The sequence below is a fragment of the Anoplophora glabripennis genome, unplaced genomic scaffold (assembly GCF_000390285.2).
Source record: "Anoplophora glabripennis isolate ALB-LARVAE unplaced genomic scaffold, Agla_2.0 scaffold502, whole genome shotgun sequence".
NCBI classification, from domain to species: domain Eukaryota; kingdom Metazoa; phylum Arthropoda; class Insecta; order Coleoptera; family Cerambycidae; genus Anoplophora; species Anoplophora glabripennis.
The window spans coordinates 367,670-390,460 of NW_019416584.1; the positions used below are offsets into that span (position 1 = coordinate 367,670).

Below are 22,791 nucleotides of genomic sequence, written 5' to 3' on the forward strand. Positions count from 1 at the left end.
CTTTGATAGATTCGTTTTTGTTTAGAAGTTGCAAGCATTTTAAAAAATATAATTTAATATTTCAATGAAAGTAGCCTGATAAATAACAATGATGGTTGCTATAACAACAATTATTATTTGTGTTAAAGTTTAAACATTAGTTAACCTTTATTAATCAAATTAACAAATCTTAAGACTATAAAAATTATCCAAAATATCCACCCTCGGCTCGAATGCAAGCACATCGGCGAACTAAAGATTCCGTCACTCGACGGATGAGATTTGAATTATTTCTTATCTGGTTAGGTGCATCCTGAATTCTTTCAAGTAACTGCTGACGAGTAGCCTGCATGGTAGACAACCTGCTTCATATGTCCTCATAAAAAAAGTCCAAATGATTTAGATCTGGAGAACACGGTGGCCATGTTATTGAACCTTGTTGACCGATCCATCTATTCGCGAAATGATCATTTAACCAAGTAGTTACTTCTCTCCCCATGTCATCAATGAAATAAAAAAAGTTGTTTCCAAGAAAGTTCCATATAGATCTGCATTTAAGCGATCATTTAATACATGTACAGGCAGTAAATTATTGCTGAAAGTGCTACTTTGAAACTTTGCTGAAATCGTCTTGATCTAATTGCATGTGGATTTTGTAACGCCCAGATATGTTCATCATAATTATTATTTATGTCGTCCCTAGTAAAACACGCTTCATCAGACCACATGACAAGCGAAATGAATCTATCATTTTGTGTGCATGTTGTTGAAGTAACCAGCGGCAAACTTCTAATTGCTGAGGAGCATCTCCATCATGTAACGCTTGCACATTTTGACGATGAAACGGATGTAACATTTCTCTGTTCAATACACGCCATACAAAATTCGGTGATAAATGGAGATTACTTGCTATACGCCGAACACTAATTGTTGTCAATGACAGCATCGATTATATCTTCTTCATTTTGTACATTCACTTCAATAGGACTAATGGATTTTTTTGGAGCGGGGTTACCTTCTTCACGAAGTCTACGAAATGATGCACTAAAGACTGAGTGGGCAGGCTGATGTCTATTTGGGTATCTTCGTCGGTATTCTAGGGTTGCTTGTCTGTCGTTCCCATTGGAATACCCGTATACAAAGACAATATCTGCATACGTTCAATAAATGCATTTTTTATCTAGCACTTTAACGCTAAGTGTCAAATGAATAAACAAAATAACACAAATAATAATTATTGCTATAGCAACCATCATTTTTAGTTATCAGGCTACTTTGATTGAAATGAAAGGCTTATAAACAAAAACGAATCGGACCTACCTATGTTCATATAAGAAACAATGTTTGAAATTAACTCAGCTACATCTGTCAAAGTTTTTGATAGAGCTTGTAGAACACTCTGTATAAATGCATTAATTGTCGGAAATGTAGGAAGTTTTTTATATTATAATTTGCTATTAGTCATATTTTTAGTCATAAAATAGCTTTTGTAGAACAAAACAGTAAGAGGCTTCGTAATATATAATAATTATTATAATCACTTGTCTTTTTTCTCTAATGAAATTGACTTGTCCTTCATATTTACATTTTCCCACATAATTGCCAATAGAAGGGGATTTTCCTCATTTTACTCATAGCATGCGCGTATATTTTCATCGATATTTTTCCAAATCACCAGTAACTTTCCTTCTGAAGGCAGATCTGAACTTTGTCAGCAGTTTTTCACGGATATATTTAATTAAAAAAACAGACCAATACAGCGATAATATTTTTTTTGTTTTTCTAAATCTAAAACTCAAGAGAGAGCATTCTATTATCATCGTTGTTATTTATGTAGGTAGTCCAGGGTAACGCCGAGTTGGTAAAATTTATAAATAAAATTAACTCTCACGGAGCATGTCGACTATTTCAGGCTGTAATTTTCAAAACATCTATTATGTTCGGGTACACTTAAAATAGGCGCACATATAATACCTACTCACACATAACCTTGACAAATATAGTGCATGTGTAACAGTATCATCATGTAGAAAGTGTTGTCATGGCCACTAGTATTATCTAAGTTTCATAGGCGATGTTATTCAGAGCGCTATATTTTATTTACTACTGAAATTCTGTTACAGCTTGAAGAAACTGATGGCAAAATTAAACAAAATTAGCTTTGGTATGAGTAAATACAATTTAGAATTTACTACATACTACAAGAGTACCTTCCTTACATGAAAATACACCGATTTAGGTTAGGTTACGATAAAAATATATAATTTATTTATTTTACGATAACTGTAATTTTTTGAAGAATTTCAATAAAATTTGCTAAAGAGGAATTTTGAGGTAGCGAAATACAGGGTGATTCAATTAATTATTCAGTTTATAGTACGTATACCTAATGACTTATTACTTTTCAAAGAGTTGGTACCTACCTATTTAAAATGCCAGTACGGTTAGCATAACACTTTGTTAATAAAGTTGGGATTCGCTGCACTTTGATTTTGAAATCAACCGCAAAATTCAACACGATTGGGGAAATCAGCTGTTTCTCTTCAACCTTCGAACGCTATGTAGTCCGCTGGCACGTTCCTTATAAAATGTGTAGGGCGTCAAATTAACAGGATTTAAGAGATAATTTGCTTATATTTTAAAAAGTCTAGTAATTTTTTTTCGATTTTCTGTCTATTCCAAATACGTAGATAAAATTAATAACATTAAGACTGAATCACCCTGTATATCGAATTAAATATTGGTAGATTTTGTCTTTTTAATAGTAAGTTAGAGGACCTGGCGGACTACATCAAAGACAGTAAGAATACGAATAATGCTTTTCAAAAAATGGTTAATCGCCCCTATTTGGCTGGGAACTCGTTCAAGATGTATTAAGAAATTAATCGAAATAAACTTGAAATATACAACCGTTATAATAAATTCCTAAAAACTACATATTTGAAAGTGCATTTAAAAATCTTGCGACTAGAAGATTATTGTTTAAGAGAGGAAACAATTTTTCTTCATCGGGATTCATTGAACTGATAATTATGCGTCATGTTTTCATTTTATATTCGCAGGAAAAATCACAAAAACAAAGAAGTTGGCAGAAGTTGATGATACTAATATGTAAACATAGACCGATGCCAGAAATAAACTTAAATTTCAAAGGACACTGACATCCCAGTTATTCTAAGTATACATCTTTAAATAGACATATTCCTGCTGTGTTATTCATAGGCCTTCTATGTGGACGAATTTCTATAATTTTAAATTGACTCTTCTTTCTTGATTATTCACAGCGATTAACAGTTTGGTATAATTTTAATGAAGTACTATCATGTACGAGGTCTGTTCAAAAAATTACCGAACTTTATTTTTTTTAAACTTTATTATTAATTGTATACGTTATTGCCAGGTCTGGCGTGTAAGGAGGACAGTAATCTGATTTTTGGCACAAAACTGACGAATTGACAAAACTGAATGTGTGGACGCGTTGGCATGGTGCAAGAACCATGAGTTGTCTCGCCACAAGTCTCTTTTTACGATTTTTTCACGTAACCGTTGTAAAATATCTCGATAGTACACACAGTTCACGGTTTTACCTGAAGGGAAGAATTCAAAATACAGAATTCCAATAAAGTTGAAAAAAAACAGTGAGCATCACTTTGACATTGGATCGAGACTGACGACCTTTGTTGCGGCGTGAAGATCCTTTGTCAATCCATTGTGATTACTGAACTTTTACCCAATAACGTAGCCGTAAATCCAGCTTTTGTCTCCCGTTATGATCCTTTGAATGAACATTTCATCGTCATTGGACTGTTTAAGGAGTTGCCGATAAACGCCCACATGATTTTCTTTCTGTTGTTCGGTCATCAAACAAGAAACAAATGCTGCAACTCGATGCAGTACAATTTTTCATTCAAAATTTCATTGCATGATCCAATTGAGATGCTAACCTCTTCTGCAATTTCTCTAACAGTCAATCGGTGAAGGGCAGGCACCAGATCTTTGACTTTCTGAACGTGGGAGTCATCAGTTGAAGTCGAAAACCTTCCTGGTCGAGGATCATCTTCAATTGACTGACTTTTAAGTAAAACGATTCGTAACATTGCGTACAACCCAGAGCATCATCTCCGTAAACTTGTTTAACAGTTGAAACGTTTCCGTGAAAGTTTTCCCCAGTTTCACTCAAAATTTTACGTTGCATCGTTGTTCCTGAAAATCGCACATTTCAAAAATCATCACTAACAGTTCAACACGTTGCAGGTTGCACTGAAATAACAATATCACGAAAACTAAATGCGATATCAATAATTCAAGAACATGTGATTACAGAGGAGGTTATGGGTTATGTGCAACGCAATGCTGCCAACCGCATATCACTAAATGTCTCCATTAGCGCTTAATTCAAAAAGTTATTTTCTGAACAGACTTCGTATTTACAAAAATGTTATTCAACTAACAAAAATTATCTTTGGTATTCAATTTGTATCTATAATCGTATTTTTATATAGGGAAATATCTAATTTTACCAATGAAACTGTCATTTTAACAATAACATTGTTATAGTTGTACGCTTATATTAACGTATTGTTTGTGTTACTGCACCAATAAAAATTTTAATACATTTACACACTGGAAACATCATATGGCGTAATGCATTTTTTTAGATCGAAAAGATTATGACTAACCGGAAAACGTAATGTTCGGTTTGTTGTAAGTTGGTTTCGTCCATGTTTACTCAAATATAAACAAATAGAAATTAAGATAAAAGTATGAATAATTCTTATTGCGATATAGAGGTCATAAGTTTACTTATATTATTTTAATTATCAGTTAAAACCGTTTAACGTATTTTAAATTGAATTTGCATTAATGGAACAAATTGGAGTGTGATAAAAGCTAATGTAATTGGTACTGGCATAATTTCTCCCTTAAGTTCGAACATTCAGTTTTTAATCAGTTAGATGTAGAAAAATATTTTTATGAACATAGAATAAAAAAAGCCCTATTTCTCCAAACACTTGGACCTCTAATTTTAGCTACATTTGTCTACAGTTGGAAACCACTACCAACACATTGTCTAATACCAGCTTCTACATTTTAAATCAATTTCAAGTGCTCCTAGGTGCTCCTTTTTAATTAGTTGCATTTATAACGGAACGCTACATAGGGAATTAGCTTCGTTCGAGTTCGTAAATTCGGAAGGGTGGGGAGCGTTGGGTGCTGCAACCTGACACGCATTTTCATACATATTTTTGGTTTCTAATACATACCCATAGAGTAATAGATATTGGTATTAAGTGTTGATTCCTGCATATAACTCAATTTTTTTAGTTTTGGTACTTGTACCCCTTTGCTTTTCACCCCCAAATATATATATTTTTTAATCTGAATTATTTTATGTTCTGCTATATACATAAAATTACAGCAGTCATTAAATTACTATATTTAAAAAAAGCTTTTTTCCTCACCTCCATACAAAAATCCACCAGTGTGCGTCGCAAACTTTTTCTAATTATCTTAGGCAGTTTATTCGCTATAGTGGCAACTATAGTTTATAAAGAATTTCATAACCTCTTTAATATACATAATATGTTACTTGTACAGCTGGTGAATTGTGAATGGTCTCTGCAGACCGAAAACGATACGCGTCTGCTATGCGCGTCTTACGATTTCCGCTCATCTGAATTTGCTGGTTTATTTTAACATCAGTGTAGTTTAATGTTATGCTCAAGTTCACGCTTGTTTGAAGGAAACAGCCAAATGGATGATTATTACAATATTTGCATAACAGAATAATTGAATATCGTGTAGAGCTCTTTGTTGACAGTGTTCGTTTTGGATCAAATTGTTTATCCAAATCTGTCAAAGATTATCTCTGACGTTAAATAACTATTTTTAGATAGTTGGTCTCTCGGATCCCTATTAATTTTGACGCTATATTTCCATTGCTTTTATAAGTTTGAAGATTAATATGCTCGACTTTTATAAACAATTTTGAATAATTAATTTCAATTTTATTTTTAAAAGAATAGCGTTAGTTGTTGTACATACATAAAAAAATGAACAAAGAAAATCTGGAGTTCGTATCTCTATTGATATTTTACTCAACCTTCGAGTGTTTAATTCGAATTTGAACCTCTAATCGTAAATTATCCCCAGGTTATAGTCGAGTTCGTTGATTTTAACGTGTACCTTACCTATGTTATTAAATAAAAGTGCCTAAAGCGTTCCTAGCAGAAAATGTAACTGATCGTTTTGCGAGAGAACTAAGATACCTATGCTATTTTTAACTGAATATCTGTTTACAACTAAACGGAAATTTCCATTGAGCTTTATTATATACAGTATTAAATTATGTGTGTAAAACAAATTAAGTTTATTTAAAGATTAGTTTGGCGGAACGATAAATTTACTGAAAATCGTCAAATACTGAAAGTGCTGATCTCGGAGCTGATTTAATGCTTGTATTTTAATTTGTTATATGTGGTAATATAAAATGGTTAAAGTATATTTTTGCGACAATATTTATTGGTAACTTTGAAACAATATATTCTTTAACGATTTTATATTTGTATATTTCGTAACTACAACGTGAAAATTAATTAAATTGTCGATTTGTAAAATTCACAGTTCTCGCCATACGTTAGATTTTATATCTAAATTCTAAAGGTCAGTACTCTGGTCAAACATTTTGTATATAAAACAAAATTATTCAATTATTTACTAATTCTAAGTTAAATTTTACTTTCTCATATAGAATGGGCGAACGAAAGCGAAGGAATTTAAGTTATCAACGTCAAAATGTCAAAAGATGACTCCCTCAAAGCACAATCGCCCTGATAGCACAATCGCGTGCAATTCTAATACAAGTTGTTTCAAGTTTACTTGAAATTGCCAAATTGTGTCAGATTGTTTTGTGTCTATTGCTGAAATTTATATCGTTTCTTATGCAAGATACTTTTACAATACTTGCATCAGACTTAACTAAAAGTACTTGTACCAAAGGGGTGAATTAGTATAAGTCAAGTACAATATGTCTTACTTAATTCTAATGTAAGTCTGCAACAGCCACTTGCTTTAATTTACCCCTTTATTCTCAAGTGCCCTGAATCAAATCCATTGAAAGCTTTGATCAAGACAATTGCACAATGAATCTTGCAGTAAACCTGATGCTGATTTCAGCAGTAGGTACACAGCAGTCTTGTGTCTTGTGCAAGATTTTGCTACCAGGGCAACCTTTTTTGGCATCGGCACTTCTTTCGAGGAAACATTTATTTGGAATTAGCGAGGAAATTACTGAGCCGGTTTCATTTTCACTGGGCGATAAACTAAAAATACTGTCACTACCTACTGCAATTTTATTTTTAGTAGATACCTAATCTAAAATCAGCAACATTTATTCAAAAAGTGAAAATCAATATTGCCTGCGGTAGTGAAGATAAAATGCAGTCGTCATAGAATATCTACATATTTTTTAGATGGAAATTTTCCTTACTACGAAAATATTTCGTCAATATTTATGATACTTCCGGATCTGAGGAAAACATTTCACTTAGTCTAAGTCTAAGCTAATTTTAGTTCCAGTAACCTTTACTGTTAATAACTCTTGAAGTAATCATTTTCCGACCAAAGCAAGCAAAACAAATTACTTGAAGAACATGTGGTAACTGGTACGCCTATCTCAATTTTGTCGCGGGAAAAATTCTACCGGCAAATAAAATATTTAATAAAAAGTGATCATGTTAATATAATCTGGCAAGAAATAAATATCAAATCTATTAAGAGAACGATTGCAATGCGCTTTCAGTCATCTCTTTAAAACATCGATAATGTATCTGTTGTCAGGCTTGTTGCCAGGATACACAATTTGTTGATTACAATCGAAAATCGAGACCATGAAAGCACGGTATTATCTGTACACCATGCAACTGTGTAATGATTTATAGACTTATACAACCAATTATTTTCCCTACCTAAACATTCAGGATATAATTATTATTTAAACGAAGAGGCACAAGTGTTGGCAGATTATCAAACTAAAATCAGATGAATAGGCCAAATAGACTTTACTCTTAAGTTGTTTCATTTGCGAGTTATAAGACTGTTTGTGTTGAAATTATAGAAAACCTTTTTGTCTGTAATTATGAAACGAATCAACCGATTATCTTCAAATCTGGCATGGGGTATATACTTGTACAATTCTCTTATGTAGCTCATACAACTTGCAGTCCAGTGATATATTATCAGAAATTGCGTCCAATAATTTTGGTGAATTCCAGCCTTGACAAAAGTCGTATGTGAAAGAAATTCAGATGTCGTTTCTGGCCATTGTTAACGATCAAACATTGTATCTTTATTCATAAATGCTGACATCCTTTTTTAGTAATGTAGTCCATAACAATATTTATGTCCTAAATATGAATTAATTTTGGGTGTCTAATAGAAAAATGTAAAACCCGTTGGAAACGTTGAAGATGTGTATTGGAAGAAGCAGAAAATAAAACAAGATGTTCTGCGGCTAAGTTCATGAACGGACGGGCTTTCTTACAGAAATAGTGTCGTATTGCTCCACATTCCCTTTGCGTTTCGAACATTTCGGCTTCACGTTGGGCGCCATATCGTATTACTCCATCATTAACTCGGGAATTACTCCTAATATGTTCCATTGGAGGCAAGGTAGATTCCTAGGAATGTGGACAACGATCTAATTTGTTTTGTTGCCTTCCACTCTGGTAACCCTCGGGATGATTTTCTGGAGGCTTTTAACTGAGCCTTGATGTACTAACGTTTTGGGCTTCACTTCGAGTATTCTGGTGTTTATATCACCAGAGTTTATGTAGGCTTTTTTGAGTACTTACATATAATTTGGGCAGCTTCTAGTTCACTTTATCCCTTGAGATCTTCACCGCAGGATTGCACAATGCCTGGGTGGATGAAGCACTAGAACTTAGACCTATGTCGGAAGCAATGATCTCTCAAAATTTTTAATTTTTTTTAACAAAACAATTATTAAAAATGGGTTTATTGTTAAATTATGTATTTATGACAAACGGATAATTGATTATTATTGATCTGCAGAGGCTTTATACAATGTAAAGTGGCAATAATTTAAAACGTACTACATATACTGGACAGATTCCGTTCCTGGTTAATGAACGGTAAGGCATCAGGATAACATTCGATCACAGTCCTTGATCGGTCCGCTGAGGTCCTGCAGTGAAGTCCGCTTTAGTCCGAAATTCGAAACTAAGGTGAATTTCCTATTTTAGTAGCAGCGCGACAGCATTGGCGGTGACATCTGCTGAGGGTTCAGTGCGGTTGGAAGCTTAGAAACTTTGGCGAAAATTTTTGGAAACTTAGTTGAAAATGTTAGTTTCTGCGAACATATTATGCCTCTACTTTGGCCGGAATTCGCTCTACATAGAATGGTTAGAGACGGCTTCGTGTCGTGGTTCCGACTGGAAAGTTGAGTTGAAATTTGTAGTCCTCTCGGGACTTGGAATAGGACGAAAATAGAAAAATGTAATAAGTAAATACGTTTTTTAATTCATCTAATATTATTTTGCGAATAATAAAGGAATAGAAATATGAATTTTCGCGAATAAATAAATGTTTTTTGCAGAGAATAAAATTCTTCCACTTCCTCGTCTAACAACGCATTGACATATCGTGCATCGTCCATTTCGAAATAATCGCGTTACTAAATCGTTTTTTAAAATCACTGCGACAGTAGGATTTAGGTTTTAAATAATTCTATGTAGAGCAATCGGTGCATGCAAAACATTACATACCATAAAATAAGAGTGAAACGAAGACACATCTGCGATATTAAAAGATGATAAAATTTACTGATATAGTACTTTAATTATAGTTCGATTATTTGTTATAGGAGACACCTAGAACATCTGTTTTATCTTCCTGTAACAATATTTACCGTTTTTATCTCGACAAATATAAAAGATACGCTATCGATTCGATCGTATTTTTTTTAAAGGTACCACCTTGCCTCAACGTGGAAAAAATAGTTAATCTTGGCTATTAGTAATTCTAGGCGTGTTCATGATTTAATGTCTGCTTTTACATTTTTAATGGCAATATTTTATGGAAATAAAATATGTGATCCTTTCTGTATTATTTTTGTATTTTATTATTTCAGGTGTAGTACATTCAGCGGAAATGAGAAATAAGTATCGATCCTAGTTATTAAATCGTTAGAGACTTGTTATGTAGGTTTTTTTTTATACACACTTTTTTCCACATATAATAGTAGACCAATATTTCTCAAAAAGACGTTTAGAAGGGTAAAAGTAAAAAGTTACCGATCAAATAGTGATAATCATCATCATCCCCATAAAATTACCCCTCACACAACAGGTGGGATTTTAATAATAATACTACGAAAATGATGCCTTGAGTTTCTGTTTAAGGTATTGATAAAACATCTTGAGTCTTCTAAGATATTACAAAAAAAATACCATCCCCTTTAGAGGCATACATGTCCCTATTTTCTGTTGTACCTACTATCCAGTAGCAAATCATTTATAATCATATAATCATAATTTAGGCATAGTTATTAAATCATGATTACAAATTAAATAAGAGCAGTCGTCAGTGCCGCGAAAAACAATTACTCCGAGGGCTATTTGCCCCTACCGGCATTGAATTACATTCGCGACACCCAGTACAACAGCTAGGATCGTTCATCAGCTGGTCCCACCAGGCACAGACCGGTTTCGGACTTATTAGTCCTCATCAGTGTGTCTTAGGTAGGACAACCGACAACCGATGAACGATCCAGCTGTTATAAAGTCGTAAACTCCCGACAAGAGGTACATAGTACCTCGTCAGTCAGTCAATGTAAGTCGTCAGTAAGTCTGACGACTTACATTGTGTTTCGCCCTCTATAGGCGACATTCGTGCAATAAAGTACCTGGCAAATTTTAGCAGGTCGCTTCCACCGTAGTATCCATTTGAATGGCATAGTGGAAGTCAGCGCGATAGATGGAGCCTTTGTGCTTCGCGTACTAAATAAGAGCATTTGAAATACACATACCTACCAGCGAGTAAACATAGACTTCTGAGATCGAAATAAGACGATCTCTACTGAGATATTACTCTCTACAAAACGGTTTTTTTACAATATTATAAATATAAAAAGGTTAACACTAGAGATTCTTATTTTTATGGGTAAAATCTCTGAAATATTAGAATGTAATCTTCAAACACACTCTTTTCATTATATTTAGTGCAAGATTTTGCTGTTCTGTTTGTAATTTTATATGACCTAAAATATTTTTATAAGAAATGTATTATAACTATAATGTACATTTAAAAAATGGAGTTGAGAACCTAAATAAATAAAGATATTTGTATCAAGTCAAAAGTTTCATTCTTAAATTGTTTTAAAATTTTATGAAGAAATGTTGTCTGATGGTACCTTATTAAGAGGGCTGTATCTCAGTAGTTGTTGAGTTTTTTCAATAGGTAAATTGGTCTAAATTTTATTTTGAAACCATGAATGGGTTTGAGTGGGTTATTATTATTATTATTCAAATTAAACACTATTATAAGTCAATCACTTCCCTTTTGAAAATACAAGTAAAAATAGAAAAAAATAGAATACTATACACTTTATGACTAAGTTTGAATTAAGTGCATTTTGTTTATAAGTGTTCTTATTTACGAGTAATCAGTATAATTTTTTGTTTCAGCCTTTTCGAGCAGGAGATCATGTCATATGTCCCCGCAGTAGCAGTGGACACCAGATCAGCCAATGCGAATGCGAGAAGCCCCAGGGGTTCGCCACAAGCTTCTCCAATTGCGTCTCCTGGACTAAGCAGGCACCGGGTGCCTGCTCCACACAAGAGAGACTTCGAGGCCAAGCTGAGGAATTTCTACAGGAAACTAGAAAGCAAAGGCTACGGACAGGGTCCTGGAAAATTCAAGTAAGTGCTTACGATGATCCCATCATTAATACCTTTTTAAATGTATAGAATAGTCTTCTCCCTTTCTTTTTTCAAATATTGCCACAATATTCTTGTGACAACTTTCAACAATTAAAACACTTCTTATGCATCACTAATTACTTGTTAATCATTAACATAATTAACAAACTTTTCTAATTAACTTTACTACACTTCATTATAGTACTACAATTGGTAGTGAACACTCCAAACAACTAAATACTGCATCCTTAGAGTCATAATAAAATAACCTAGAACTATAAAAACTAAAATGAAAGTAAAGTAATGTGTCGCTTAACTCTTCCAATAAGAATTTGTGATTTTGCCAGACTACGTGATTTTTGTTCAAACACTCATGTTTTGTTGATGTAATGCAGGTGCAAGAAGCTGATGCTCATTATGAATGAAATGAATTGGAATATCACCGATATTCGTCTTTTGGTCCCTCTTTTAAAATCTCATAGTATTTCAGTCTTCAATTACGTTACAATAATTATACGATTTTAGTTCATTTATCTTCAAGAGGGTGGGTTTTTAATTTCATTCATTATAAATTTTACATATAGAAACGAGTTTATTTGTACACACCGTTCTCAGTTTGTGTACAACCATTGTACAGTCCAGTAAAGATTATCTTAAACGGATTGAACATGAATATATCCTTATGCTTGTTACAGATTACATATTAGACGAGACCATCTGTTAGAAGATGCCTTTAGAAGAATCATGTCGGCTAACAAAAAAGAACTACAGAAAGGAAAACTTTGTGTGGTTTGGGACAACGAAGAAGGACTCGACTATGGCGGACCTTCAAGAGAATTTTTCTTCTTGCTCTCTAGAGAACTTTTTAACCCTTACTATGGCCTTTTTGAGTATTCTGCCAATGATACGTACACAGTTCAGATCTCACCTATGTCTGCCTTTGTGGATAACTATAATGACTGGTAAGAACACAAAAAATCTAAACTTCACATTTTTCTAATTCGGTTCTATTGTTTTAGGTTTAGATTTAGTGGTAGAGTGTTAGGACTGGCCCTGGTCCACCAATACCTTTTAGATGCGTTTTTCACAAGGCCTTTTTACAAAGCTTTACTGAGGCTGCCTGTAGCCTTATCCGATTTAGAGAGCCTCGATTTCGAGTTCCATCAGTCACTGCAATGGATTCGAGAACATGACGTTTCCATGCAGGGGGAACTAGAACTGACGTTTGCCGTAACTGAAGAGGTGTTCGGTCAAGTGTTAGAGAGAGAACTTAAGCCTGGAGGTCGAAACGTACCAGTTACGGAGAAGAATAAGAAGGTAAGTTTAGAATTTTTCGAGGATAACATCACAGGAATTTTCAAAAATAAGAAATAGGTTCACAGTTTTTTTATATGTTAATTAATCAATTTGTTGTTTTAGGAATATTTAGAGAGAATAGTAAGATGGAGGCTAGAAAGGGGTGTATCTGAGCAAACAGAATCATTGGTTAGAGGCTTCTATGAAGTCGTAGATCCAAGATTAGTCAGCGTTTTTGACGCTAGAGAACTAGAACTAGTTATCGCTGGTACCGCCGAAATTGATTTGGTAGACTGGCGACAAAACACCGAATACCGAGGTGGATATCATGATCAACACCCTGTTGTGGTGTGGTTCTGGCAAGCCATCGAAAGGTAGGCATCTTAGGGAAAAATAAACCCTGTCGATCAGTGGCGGCGCATGAACATTGATTTAATGTGTTCTGCTTAGGGTTGTTACATTTGTTGAATTGAATTCCGGGATATTAAGTGCTGGGAGAGTTTCTAAATGGCGTCGCAGGCAAAAAAATTTTTTAATTTTCAAGGTCACGTGTTTTCCTGGCACTTCTGAATTTCAAGGAGCAATCCATTTATACAAAAATACAGATTTTCACAAGAACGATTTTTGAAATTGAAACCTTTTTGAAATATCTATTCATGAATTACTTACTGATGATATAAATAAATTGGAACAAACTAAATTAGAGATGGGAAAATTCCCAAACTATGAAAATTCCTGGAAAGTTTCCATTGAAAATTCCGGAAATTTTCCGAAAATTTCAAAATTTTTTTTTGGATTTGGTATTATGTTCTACATACCTTCAGCTTTCCAAAAAGACCAAATACTTATATACATTTTTATTTATATTGGTATTATATTGGTATTAGTATTGGAAAAATATAAATTATGTATTAATCATTCGTTAGAAAAAATTACATGCTGAGGGTTACAGTACGTAAACACTATACAGTATACAATATTTATCCTTATTTTTTAACAAACAAATAGTAAATACATTAAATAATTATACTAGTTTTAAAATGTAATTGTACTTTGGTTCAACTATCAAAATTCATATTAAATTTGAAAAGGAGGCAATTTATGAGTCTTGTATTGCTCTCTATTATGTAGATTGTAGACTTAACAAAGATTAAAATAAGTAAGTGTAAGTGTTTTCGAACTTATTTGGATAATATGGTCTTCTGGTATTCCGAATTAACCGAAAATATGAAATCGATTTTTTGTGTATGTTCAATGTTCGTAGAAGTTAGAAGTAAAATTGGCTCCAAGTTTACAAATTGTTAGAAATATTCCCGGAAAATTTCCGACGGAAATTTTTTCAGAAACTTTTCAGGGAAAATTTCTCAAGCTTCGATTATTTCTTCCCGGAAAATTTCCGTTTTGGAAACTTTCCGGGACGGAAAATTTCCCATTGCCCATCTCTAAACTAAATACATATATTTTATTAAATTATTGAATATTGCTTATAAACAAAAAAATCGTTTGTGAAGTTTAGCTACGATTCAATGAATTTTAATTTTCCTCCGTGTTTTTTCTTTATCTTTTTATATATATACAGGGTGTATCTAAATAACACCGAAAAAATTCAAGGGGCGATTCTCCGATGAAAATTAATAGGGGTCTTTGGTATAAAATTTTTTGAAAAAACCCTCCCCTGAAAAGTTACGCCCCTCCTAAAATTACAAAAAAAAATTGTTTTTCTTTTTTATCTTCCACGTACATCAAGCTAAAGAAACCAAACTTGGTGAACATTATCTGTCAATAAAACTACACTTTTTGAATTTTTTTCAACCCTGAACTATTTTTGTAAGGGGTTGAAATAATCAACCCCTATGACATTTTTTCTTATAATTTTTTTTTCGATAAAATTTTTTCCTTTTAAAAAATATGTCTAAAAAACCCCATTCATTTACTAACTTTTTGATCTCTTCAAGTTTCTTCGAAAAGTTAAGGATTTATGACAAAAAAAAATAAATGTATTGTAATGTATTTTTAAAAAGATGAGCTGTTTAACGCGAGTGTATTTTGCTGAAAGATCTAGTGGCCTGTTCTTTACAATGGAATTCTTTGTTTAAAAAAATTGTTCTCGATTTTGATGGGGAAATCACTTGGGCTTTCATTTACTAAGTATTTTTCAAAAAGTAATAACACTAATATAGTTACAGAAGTGTAGGATGCGATATAGCATAAGTTGGAGTAACTTATGCTATAGGGATAGGAATTTGCTCATTGCCATCCCTTTGAAAAATAAAAATTTCTACCCGATTGAAATAGAAATTACCAAACAAACGGATGGATATTTTATCATTGTGCCACTTTCACACAGAAGAATACATTATGTATTTTCGTTACTCACTCACTTGCGATTTAAAACAATTTATTCCTATTGAAGCCAGTTAATATCTGCTGCAGAAAAGTGTATCAAACTTTGAAAAATATAGCTTTAGATAAAAATTATGGCATAATATTCGAATAAAGAAAATAACCTGAAGTCAAGTAACTCTGTTCATATTGAGCTTTGAGTGTCATTATTTTTATGAGAAAAATTGCCTCCTGAATTTATTGCCTATAGTTTCTGGACAGCCTGTATCAGTGTAAGTACCAGTGGTGGCTCTGACATTGAGAATAAGTGAAGCATATTCATTGATTGACTAAAAAGAAAAAAATTTTAATGAATCTGGAAATTTTTACTTGCATTTACAATATTACGAAAAACTGTAATTCGCAAGGATTTTCATTTAGATTTTATAAAAAATAGAAATATTTATTCGGCTCGTAGACTTAATGATGGGTAGGTACAGGTTTCTACTTAATTTTGCGAACATTAACTCACACCGTATATGTTTCAAAGAAGCTTTGTGGTTACAACAGCTCGTGTGACATTCACAAAATTGTTAAATCTCTCCTTATTCCACATGCTCGACTCTACGCCCACAATTAAACACGGCATATAGAAACGTTTTTTTAAATAAAAACTTCCACGCAACCACTTATACTCCTAATACCTTTCTTTCCGAAACTTCCGAACGTACACTTTGTCTTTTAACTTTCCCCTATTTTCCACATCAAGAAACAGCACAGGTCTCTCGCAATTTAAAAAAGCCTTTTTGTTCTCAATTGCCCATCTGGAAAATGGAGTTTCCAATAGAATACATACTGGATCAAATATAGGAAACATTTCTACTATTATTGATACAAAACAAATATTAACAAAGAACCGTTATAATCGTGCACTGGGCGATGTATCGTATAAATTGTTTAAAGGCAGGCGATGGGCGATGGCAATGCTGCTTCAATTTTAGCGTCACTCGTTCCCCCACTCCGTAGTTTACTCCCGTGTTGGCTGCTTCGTTGCCATGACAACCGCCGTAAACAACGCTACGAACTGAAGTGGAATATAAACTGATTTCAATTCGCGTCACTTGCTTATGCTACGTTGTATGGTAACAAAAGGAAAGGTTTTTTAAAAGGCGGTTACCGCGCAACTATATAAAATAAACACAATACATTTCCAATATGGAATTATACCTAAATTATCAAATTTATATAAAATTAAAAATAATTTTAAATTGCACAACCAAACGGAAATTGAGGTGAAGCGGTGCATCACCTGGTGAGCCGCCACTAGTAAATGCATAATGTTTGTGTATAGAATTATATACCTAAGTCAATATGTATTTTATTTATTTTTTGTTCCAGGTTCAGTAATGAGCAGAGGCTGAGACTACTACAATTTGTAACCGGCACATCGAGTATACCTTTCGAAGGTTTCTCTGCTCTTAGAGGTTCCATAGGTCCTAGAAAATTCTGCATAGAGAAATGGGGCAAACCGAATAGTCTTCCAAGAGCTCACACATGTTTCAATAGATTAGATTTACCACCATACCCAACCTCTGAAGTTTTGTACGAAAAACTATTACTCGCCGTTGAAGAAACCAATACGTTCGGTATTGAGTAAATAACATATTACTTTTTTGTAGTACTTACAAAAAGTACTTTTCATTTTTCAGTTTGTTGAAAATTTACTTTTTAAGAATTGCGTATTATCGCATTTTCCAAATGAGTTAATATTTAAATTATTTGGAAAATGATTTCTTAGTGACTTACAAGTTCTCTTCTTTGAGTCAGTATTTTTATAAAATTTGTTGGAATTATTTTTATACTGAGAAATTGTATTTGTAAGCCGTTAAGTAAAATTTTATTACTTACCAAATAATAGATTTTTGTACATAGATTTGTATAGAATAATAATTTATTTGTTTATAACGTTCTGTTAAAATTGGTTTAGTGATATTTATTAACAAATTATTTTTATAGCGAAGTAATACATTTGTGTTTTGAATAGAATAACCTTAAATCAGTTTTTAAGATAGTCACTATTTTGATATTGTCTGTTTTAATTTATTATCGCTATAGTTGTATTAGTTACCAATGATTATTTAGATTAGTTTGTTAATTTAGGATTGTAGTTATTATTGTCTGAAATTATTTATTTGTGGCATTATAGTTGTGTTTAATTGGACATCTTGTCACGTCAGAGAAAATTGATAATTACGGGCACAACCTTACCCAAAAGATTAATTGAGAGTTGCTTTATAAGCATTTGTCTCAATGTTTTAAATTAATTAGCAACCACCGTGTGTATTTTTCAGAGTGAGGCTTCTTCACTAGGCAGCAGAAGTTCATAAAAAGCCTGACTAATCTTTCTGATATAAAGATTTCTTAAACATTTTATTACTTTTCTGATGTGACAAAAGACTGATTAATTAAAACTATTAGGAATACAGTGTTGTGATTTATATAATTCTAGTCAGTAAATATATATTGCAGTTACTTGCACAACCATTTATGGTAATGTAAAGCCTATAATAGAACCTAAATTTTCACTCAATGACTTGTTTCAAAAAGCAAATATGATCTGTAACATTCCAGAAATAAATATTTGTTACAAAATAATGTTTTATTGTGTATTGTCGTGAAGCATGATCGTTTGTATCGGTCACGACGGCATGGGCCCTCGGTGGAGATCTCGGGAGTTCTAATCGAGACCCACGTTGGGCGCCATGTCGAGGATTATGATCTGTAGTGCCTAATATTTGAGAATTGTGATCGGGATGTTGTGTTCGGTCGGCATGGGTCCTCAGTGGAGACATCGGGAGTTCTAATCGAGCTCCACGTTGGAAACCATGTCGCAACCTGTGATCTGGGATGTTAGTTCCCTTGACCGGGTTCCGCGGCAGGAACGCACGGAGTTCACGGGGATCGTCGCTATCGACGCCCGGTCGCACTATATTCTCTGACGATTGGAATCTGTGGTGGATATGACCTACAGACGTGGTGTCTAGGACACGAGCTCGCGGGGGAGATCTCGACGAAGAAGGTCGAGCTCCGCGTTGAGCGTCGTGTCGGGTTAGACTTTCTTGATATGGACCACTTAGGCGATGATCGTATGTTCGGGGGAAATCATGAGAATGGACGGGCGACGTACAAGTATTGTTTTGATAAAAAAGGCCGGCTTCGTCACCTATGACGTAGTCGGCTAAGGGGTTTTCGCTTACTATGGCACCCGAACGCGATGCGCATTGCTCCCGCTGGATACCACTTCGTAAAAAAGCTGAATGAACTGTAGCGTCGTCACCGACGGCTAGCTCACGTTCCGAAACACCCGACCTCGGAAGTAGGCCGCTATCGGGGCCAGACCGTGAACCGTGGTTGGACTCATGGGATTCCCCGGACCCTACCAGTTGGTACGTAGGTTGAACCTCGTCCCGAGTATCTGTGGGTGACCCACTTCGTGGTAACTCTTGGTTGCTACTCGGATCCGCGAGTGCGTCGTGAGGGGTGGTCGAGATGGTGCCAGTAACTCGCGTAGCAGCGGACCTCAACGCGTACGGCGCTGTGGCTGCGCCGTGCCGCGTACTTCCGCGAGCCACCATCTTCGGTCCCTCAGACTCTTCGCGGAGCATCGATATAGCGTTGGCAGGAGAGGCCATTTCCTCTTTCACCCCGAATGTCGAGAGATCTTTCGCCGGCAAACAGGTGTGAGGGCAGTTCGTGTGACCGCTGGTCTCTCCGATTTGGGACGAGGTCTCGTCCAGCTCAGTCTTGATCATACTCACACGATCTAATTTATTATTCGTAGTATTACCTTCGAGGGCACCAATCCTCGTAGCACTGGATTTCGTAGTCGCGTCGCAGGGGTTCATCTTCCCCGTACGACAATGTCGGAGCAAGCTCTTTTGCTCCGAAAGTCTTGTAGACGTCTTGTAGTAAGCACTGACTCTACTATTAAATGTGGGTCTCTCGAGGGAGCCCTAGAAGTAAGGATAACTTCTTTACTAAATTTGGAAGTACGCCGCCACAATAACGTGCGTACTATTGCTTTGTGCCCGTAGGTCACAAAGTAAATGCCTCGTAGGGGTTTGACGAGGAAGGTTGCCTCGACGAGTGACCGCCTAGAAGTTTGACGAGGAAGATTGCCTCGGATTTGCAGATCTCAATGGAGTCTGAATTGTAGGTCTCGTAGGAGCCTATGTGTGTACTTTGTACCGAGGTGCGGGTCTCTCGATGGAGCCGGCACAGTCGGAATCAAAGTCTTCGTCGGAGGGTCGCAAGCCTCGGACGGTATGCAGGTCTCTGGAGGAGCCTGAAAGTATCGCTGTTTCGTCGCAGGGGGCGATCGAACAGGATCTTCGCCTCAGGTTGGGCTACCTCGGGCGGGACGCAGGTCTCTGGAGGAGCCTGGAGTATCGCTGTGTCGATGCGAATGGCTATCGCACAGGATCTTCGTCGGAGGTGGTCAGTCTCGGACGGTTTCGCAGGTCGCAAGTGGATCCTGGAGTTTACCGCTGTTTCGATGCAGGGGGCTATCGAACAGGGTCTTCACCTCAGGCTAGGCTACCTCGGGTGGTTGTCTCGTTAAGCGAGTAGTGGTTGCAAAGCACTATTAATATCACGTCGAGGAATGGCAGCCTCGACGGAAGCCTCGTGAAGCGAGCCTGTGAGCTTGAGCTCCAAAGTTCTTGAGCTTGATGACAGGGTTTTTTCAATCAAACCGTGGAAGATATGTTAAAAGTATATATTGAATAAAATTAATAAACAACAAAGATTCACAATTAACATATACAAGTTATTTACCATGAATAAGATTTGTTACAATTCGCTCTGTATCGCTTTCCGTCTCATGTACTCCCACTGAAGTACTGTAAACGTCAAAAGTAGACGTTCGATCACTTTTGTGGGATTTCCATACTTTTGGCGGACCGGGCCTTGAATTGTCCGCCAAAATCTCGAACCAAAATCATCCATCGTCCCCATCAACGCCGGGACTCGTTCCCCTCTGGCCTCTACGGATTGTCGATGTCGGCGTCGGGGATTTTGGAGTTTTTTCCCGGTTTGGGAAAAACTCTACCCGCGGTCTCGGCTTAGGCTGCCGAGCATCGCATCCAACCGCCAGAGCGGTGGAACCTTCGGAAGACGGTCCTTTCGGCCCAAAGACGGGGAAATTGGAAACATCGGTGAAATTTTCCCCGTCTTCGTAAAAGGGCTTACGGAGGTCTTATTTCTTGATGGATTCATTTGAAATTTTGTCTGTAGATACACGGCATGACATAGTGCCGTGGTTGGAGGGTTCGACCGAGATCGCGCGGATACTTTCGGCGGCAGCTCTAAAGGCGTGAAAACCTATTATGGCTTAGCTGGCCGTTAGTAGTCGGGCGATTCGGTTCGAATTTGGATATGACAACCACCTAGCGATACTCTAGTGTGGTTGGAGGGTTCGGCCGAGATCGAATGAGCGGAACGGCTGAAAACGCGGAAAACGTGAAATCCGCGTTTCCCCGTATAACGGCGTTTTGGCTCATCCGATTCGGACGAAAATTTAGTAAGATAATGCTAGCGACTTGAGGAGTGCTGCATTAAATTTTGACACCGATCGCTCAATAACTTTTGGAGTTATTGGCGATAGCGTCCTTGACCAATTCAAAAGGGTGGTGAAATTTCTAATGGCCATTTCCAAATGTCATCGTGAAGCGTCCCGGGGTTCGACTGCAGGTTGCGAGAGCAGCGGCAGTGGTCACTGCGCGCCGGGATGGCAGACCCAGGCGAGATCGGTCGCGATGCGGGTGACACTGGAAAGGTCGGTGAAATTGGTCTTTTACGCTCTGGGAGCGCTATCGCCGTGAGGATCGATGTCTGAAGACTCTCATGGAGGCTTTTTCATTCTGCCCGGCCGACGGCGATTGATTTCGCAACCGTGGCGGGTTTTTGGTTTGAATTGGAAAGGTAGGTGAATATGATTGTTTCGCCTCCTTTTCAATTCAGCGGTCTCCGGCATATCCGTAGGTACAAGATTATGACTTCCATGAATATACGGGGTGTTCTGAAATCCTGAAGCTCGCTCGAAGGGTGGAATACGACAGTATCCCTGCGCAGTAAAATTTGCCAGTGAGAAAATAAAAAGTTCATTACTTTTGAAAAAATGCTGCTGACTAAATCATTTTTTTCTATATTGTAGTATGTGCCAGTAGGAACTTGTAATGTTTTCTGGGTGGCATCAAGAAGACAATGAAGTTTTTTGACATTCCCGGCATACATTAAAATAAACAAGAAAACCTTATATGACATGGGTCCTAAACTAAAAAATTTGCGAGAAAAAAATTATCAAAATCTGCAACTTGATGTACAAAAGTTTAATTAATTAAGGAATACTGACATAACTGCGTGCATAGAACATCATAAGATACAATGTTTATCGCTTTTTTTAACTTCTTTATGCTTAATTCTAATAAATTTAAAATTCGATAAAATACATATCGGGCAATGTGACAACGGCACGGCGGATAACACGAGGTACTAAACAGTCCAACAATACGCAATTCGGTTGGTATCTGGAATTCAACCGTGACGGAGTGTTTTTTGTATACCACTATTTATTTTTCTTTCCAAAAGGTTTCATATCTTCAATCCCCCAGAGACGGCCATATTCGCCAAGGATGCAGTTTTCCAATTTCTACAATTAACCTGAACATGCATCAGATCACCTTGCGGAATCTACCCAGCCAGAGTATATGTACTCAACCGAATCTCAAATATTATGCTCGCACCATGGCTTGAAATTGGCCTCAATGATTTGGGATCGAGGGGGATTATCCCTCTTTATTCAGCCTCATCTCATGTAGGCCTGGACAGCCTTCGTAGGTGGGCCCCATCCGTCGTCTACCCCGACCGCAAATGCGGCTGGTGTACGCGCTTTGTGGGACCTTATTTTGTCCTGGCTGGACCCCGCACGGCCCTTTCTTCTGGCGCCCTTCTTGCTTCGCCGGCTCGTCGGTGTAAACCCCGGGGGTGGTGTCATATTTATGTGTGGTATGGTTGGGTAGGATAGTGCGGCTATGCAGCCTGGGATGCGCTTTGCTAAGGTGTCCCTAGGCTAGTGCGGTTGAAGTACCACCTTTATAAGCGCGCGCCATTATTCCATGGCTAGAAATTGGCCTCAATGATTTGGGATCGAGGGGGATTATCCCTCTTTATCCTGCCTCATCTCGTGTAGGCCTGG

At 36.3% G+C, this 22,791-nt stretch overlaps 1 protein-coding gene across 3 annotated transcripts in view; it reads left to right on the top strand.

The window, feature by feature from the left end:
* The window catches only part of LOC108912147 (E3 ubiquitin-protein ligase HECW2), a 247,310-nt gene extending 229,128 nt beyond the window's left edge, over window positions 1-18,182 (top strand). For all 3 annotated transcript variants that reach the window (XM_018717315.1, XM_018717316.1, XM_018717317.1), the window contains 5 exons: window positions 11,685-11,918; window positions 12,614-12,880; window positions 12,938-13,235; window positions 13,338-13,588; window positions 16,935-18,182. In XM_018717315.1, coding sequence (XP_018572831.1) covers window positions 11,685-11,918; window positions 12,614-12,880; window positions 12,938-13,235; window positions 13,338-13,588; window positions 16,935-17,193 — 1,309 coding nt within the window. In that variant the 3' untranslated portion in view covers window positions 17,194-18,182. The remainder of the gene's footprint in view (window positions 1-11,684; window positions 11,919-12,613; window positions 12,881-12,937; window positions 13,236-13,337; window positions 13,589-16,934) is intronic.
* The last annotated feature ends 4,609 nt before the right edge of the window (window positions 18,183-22,791 follow it).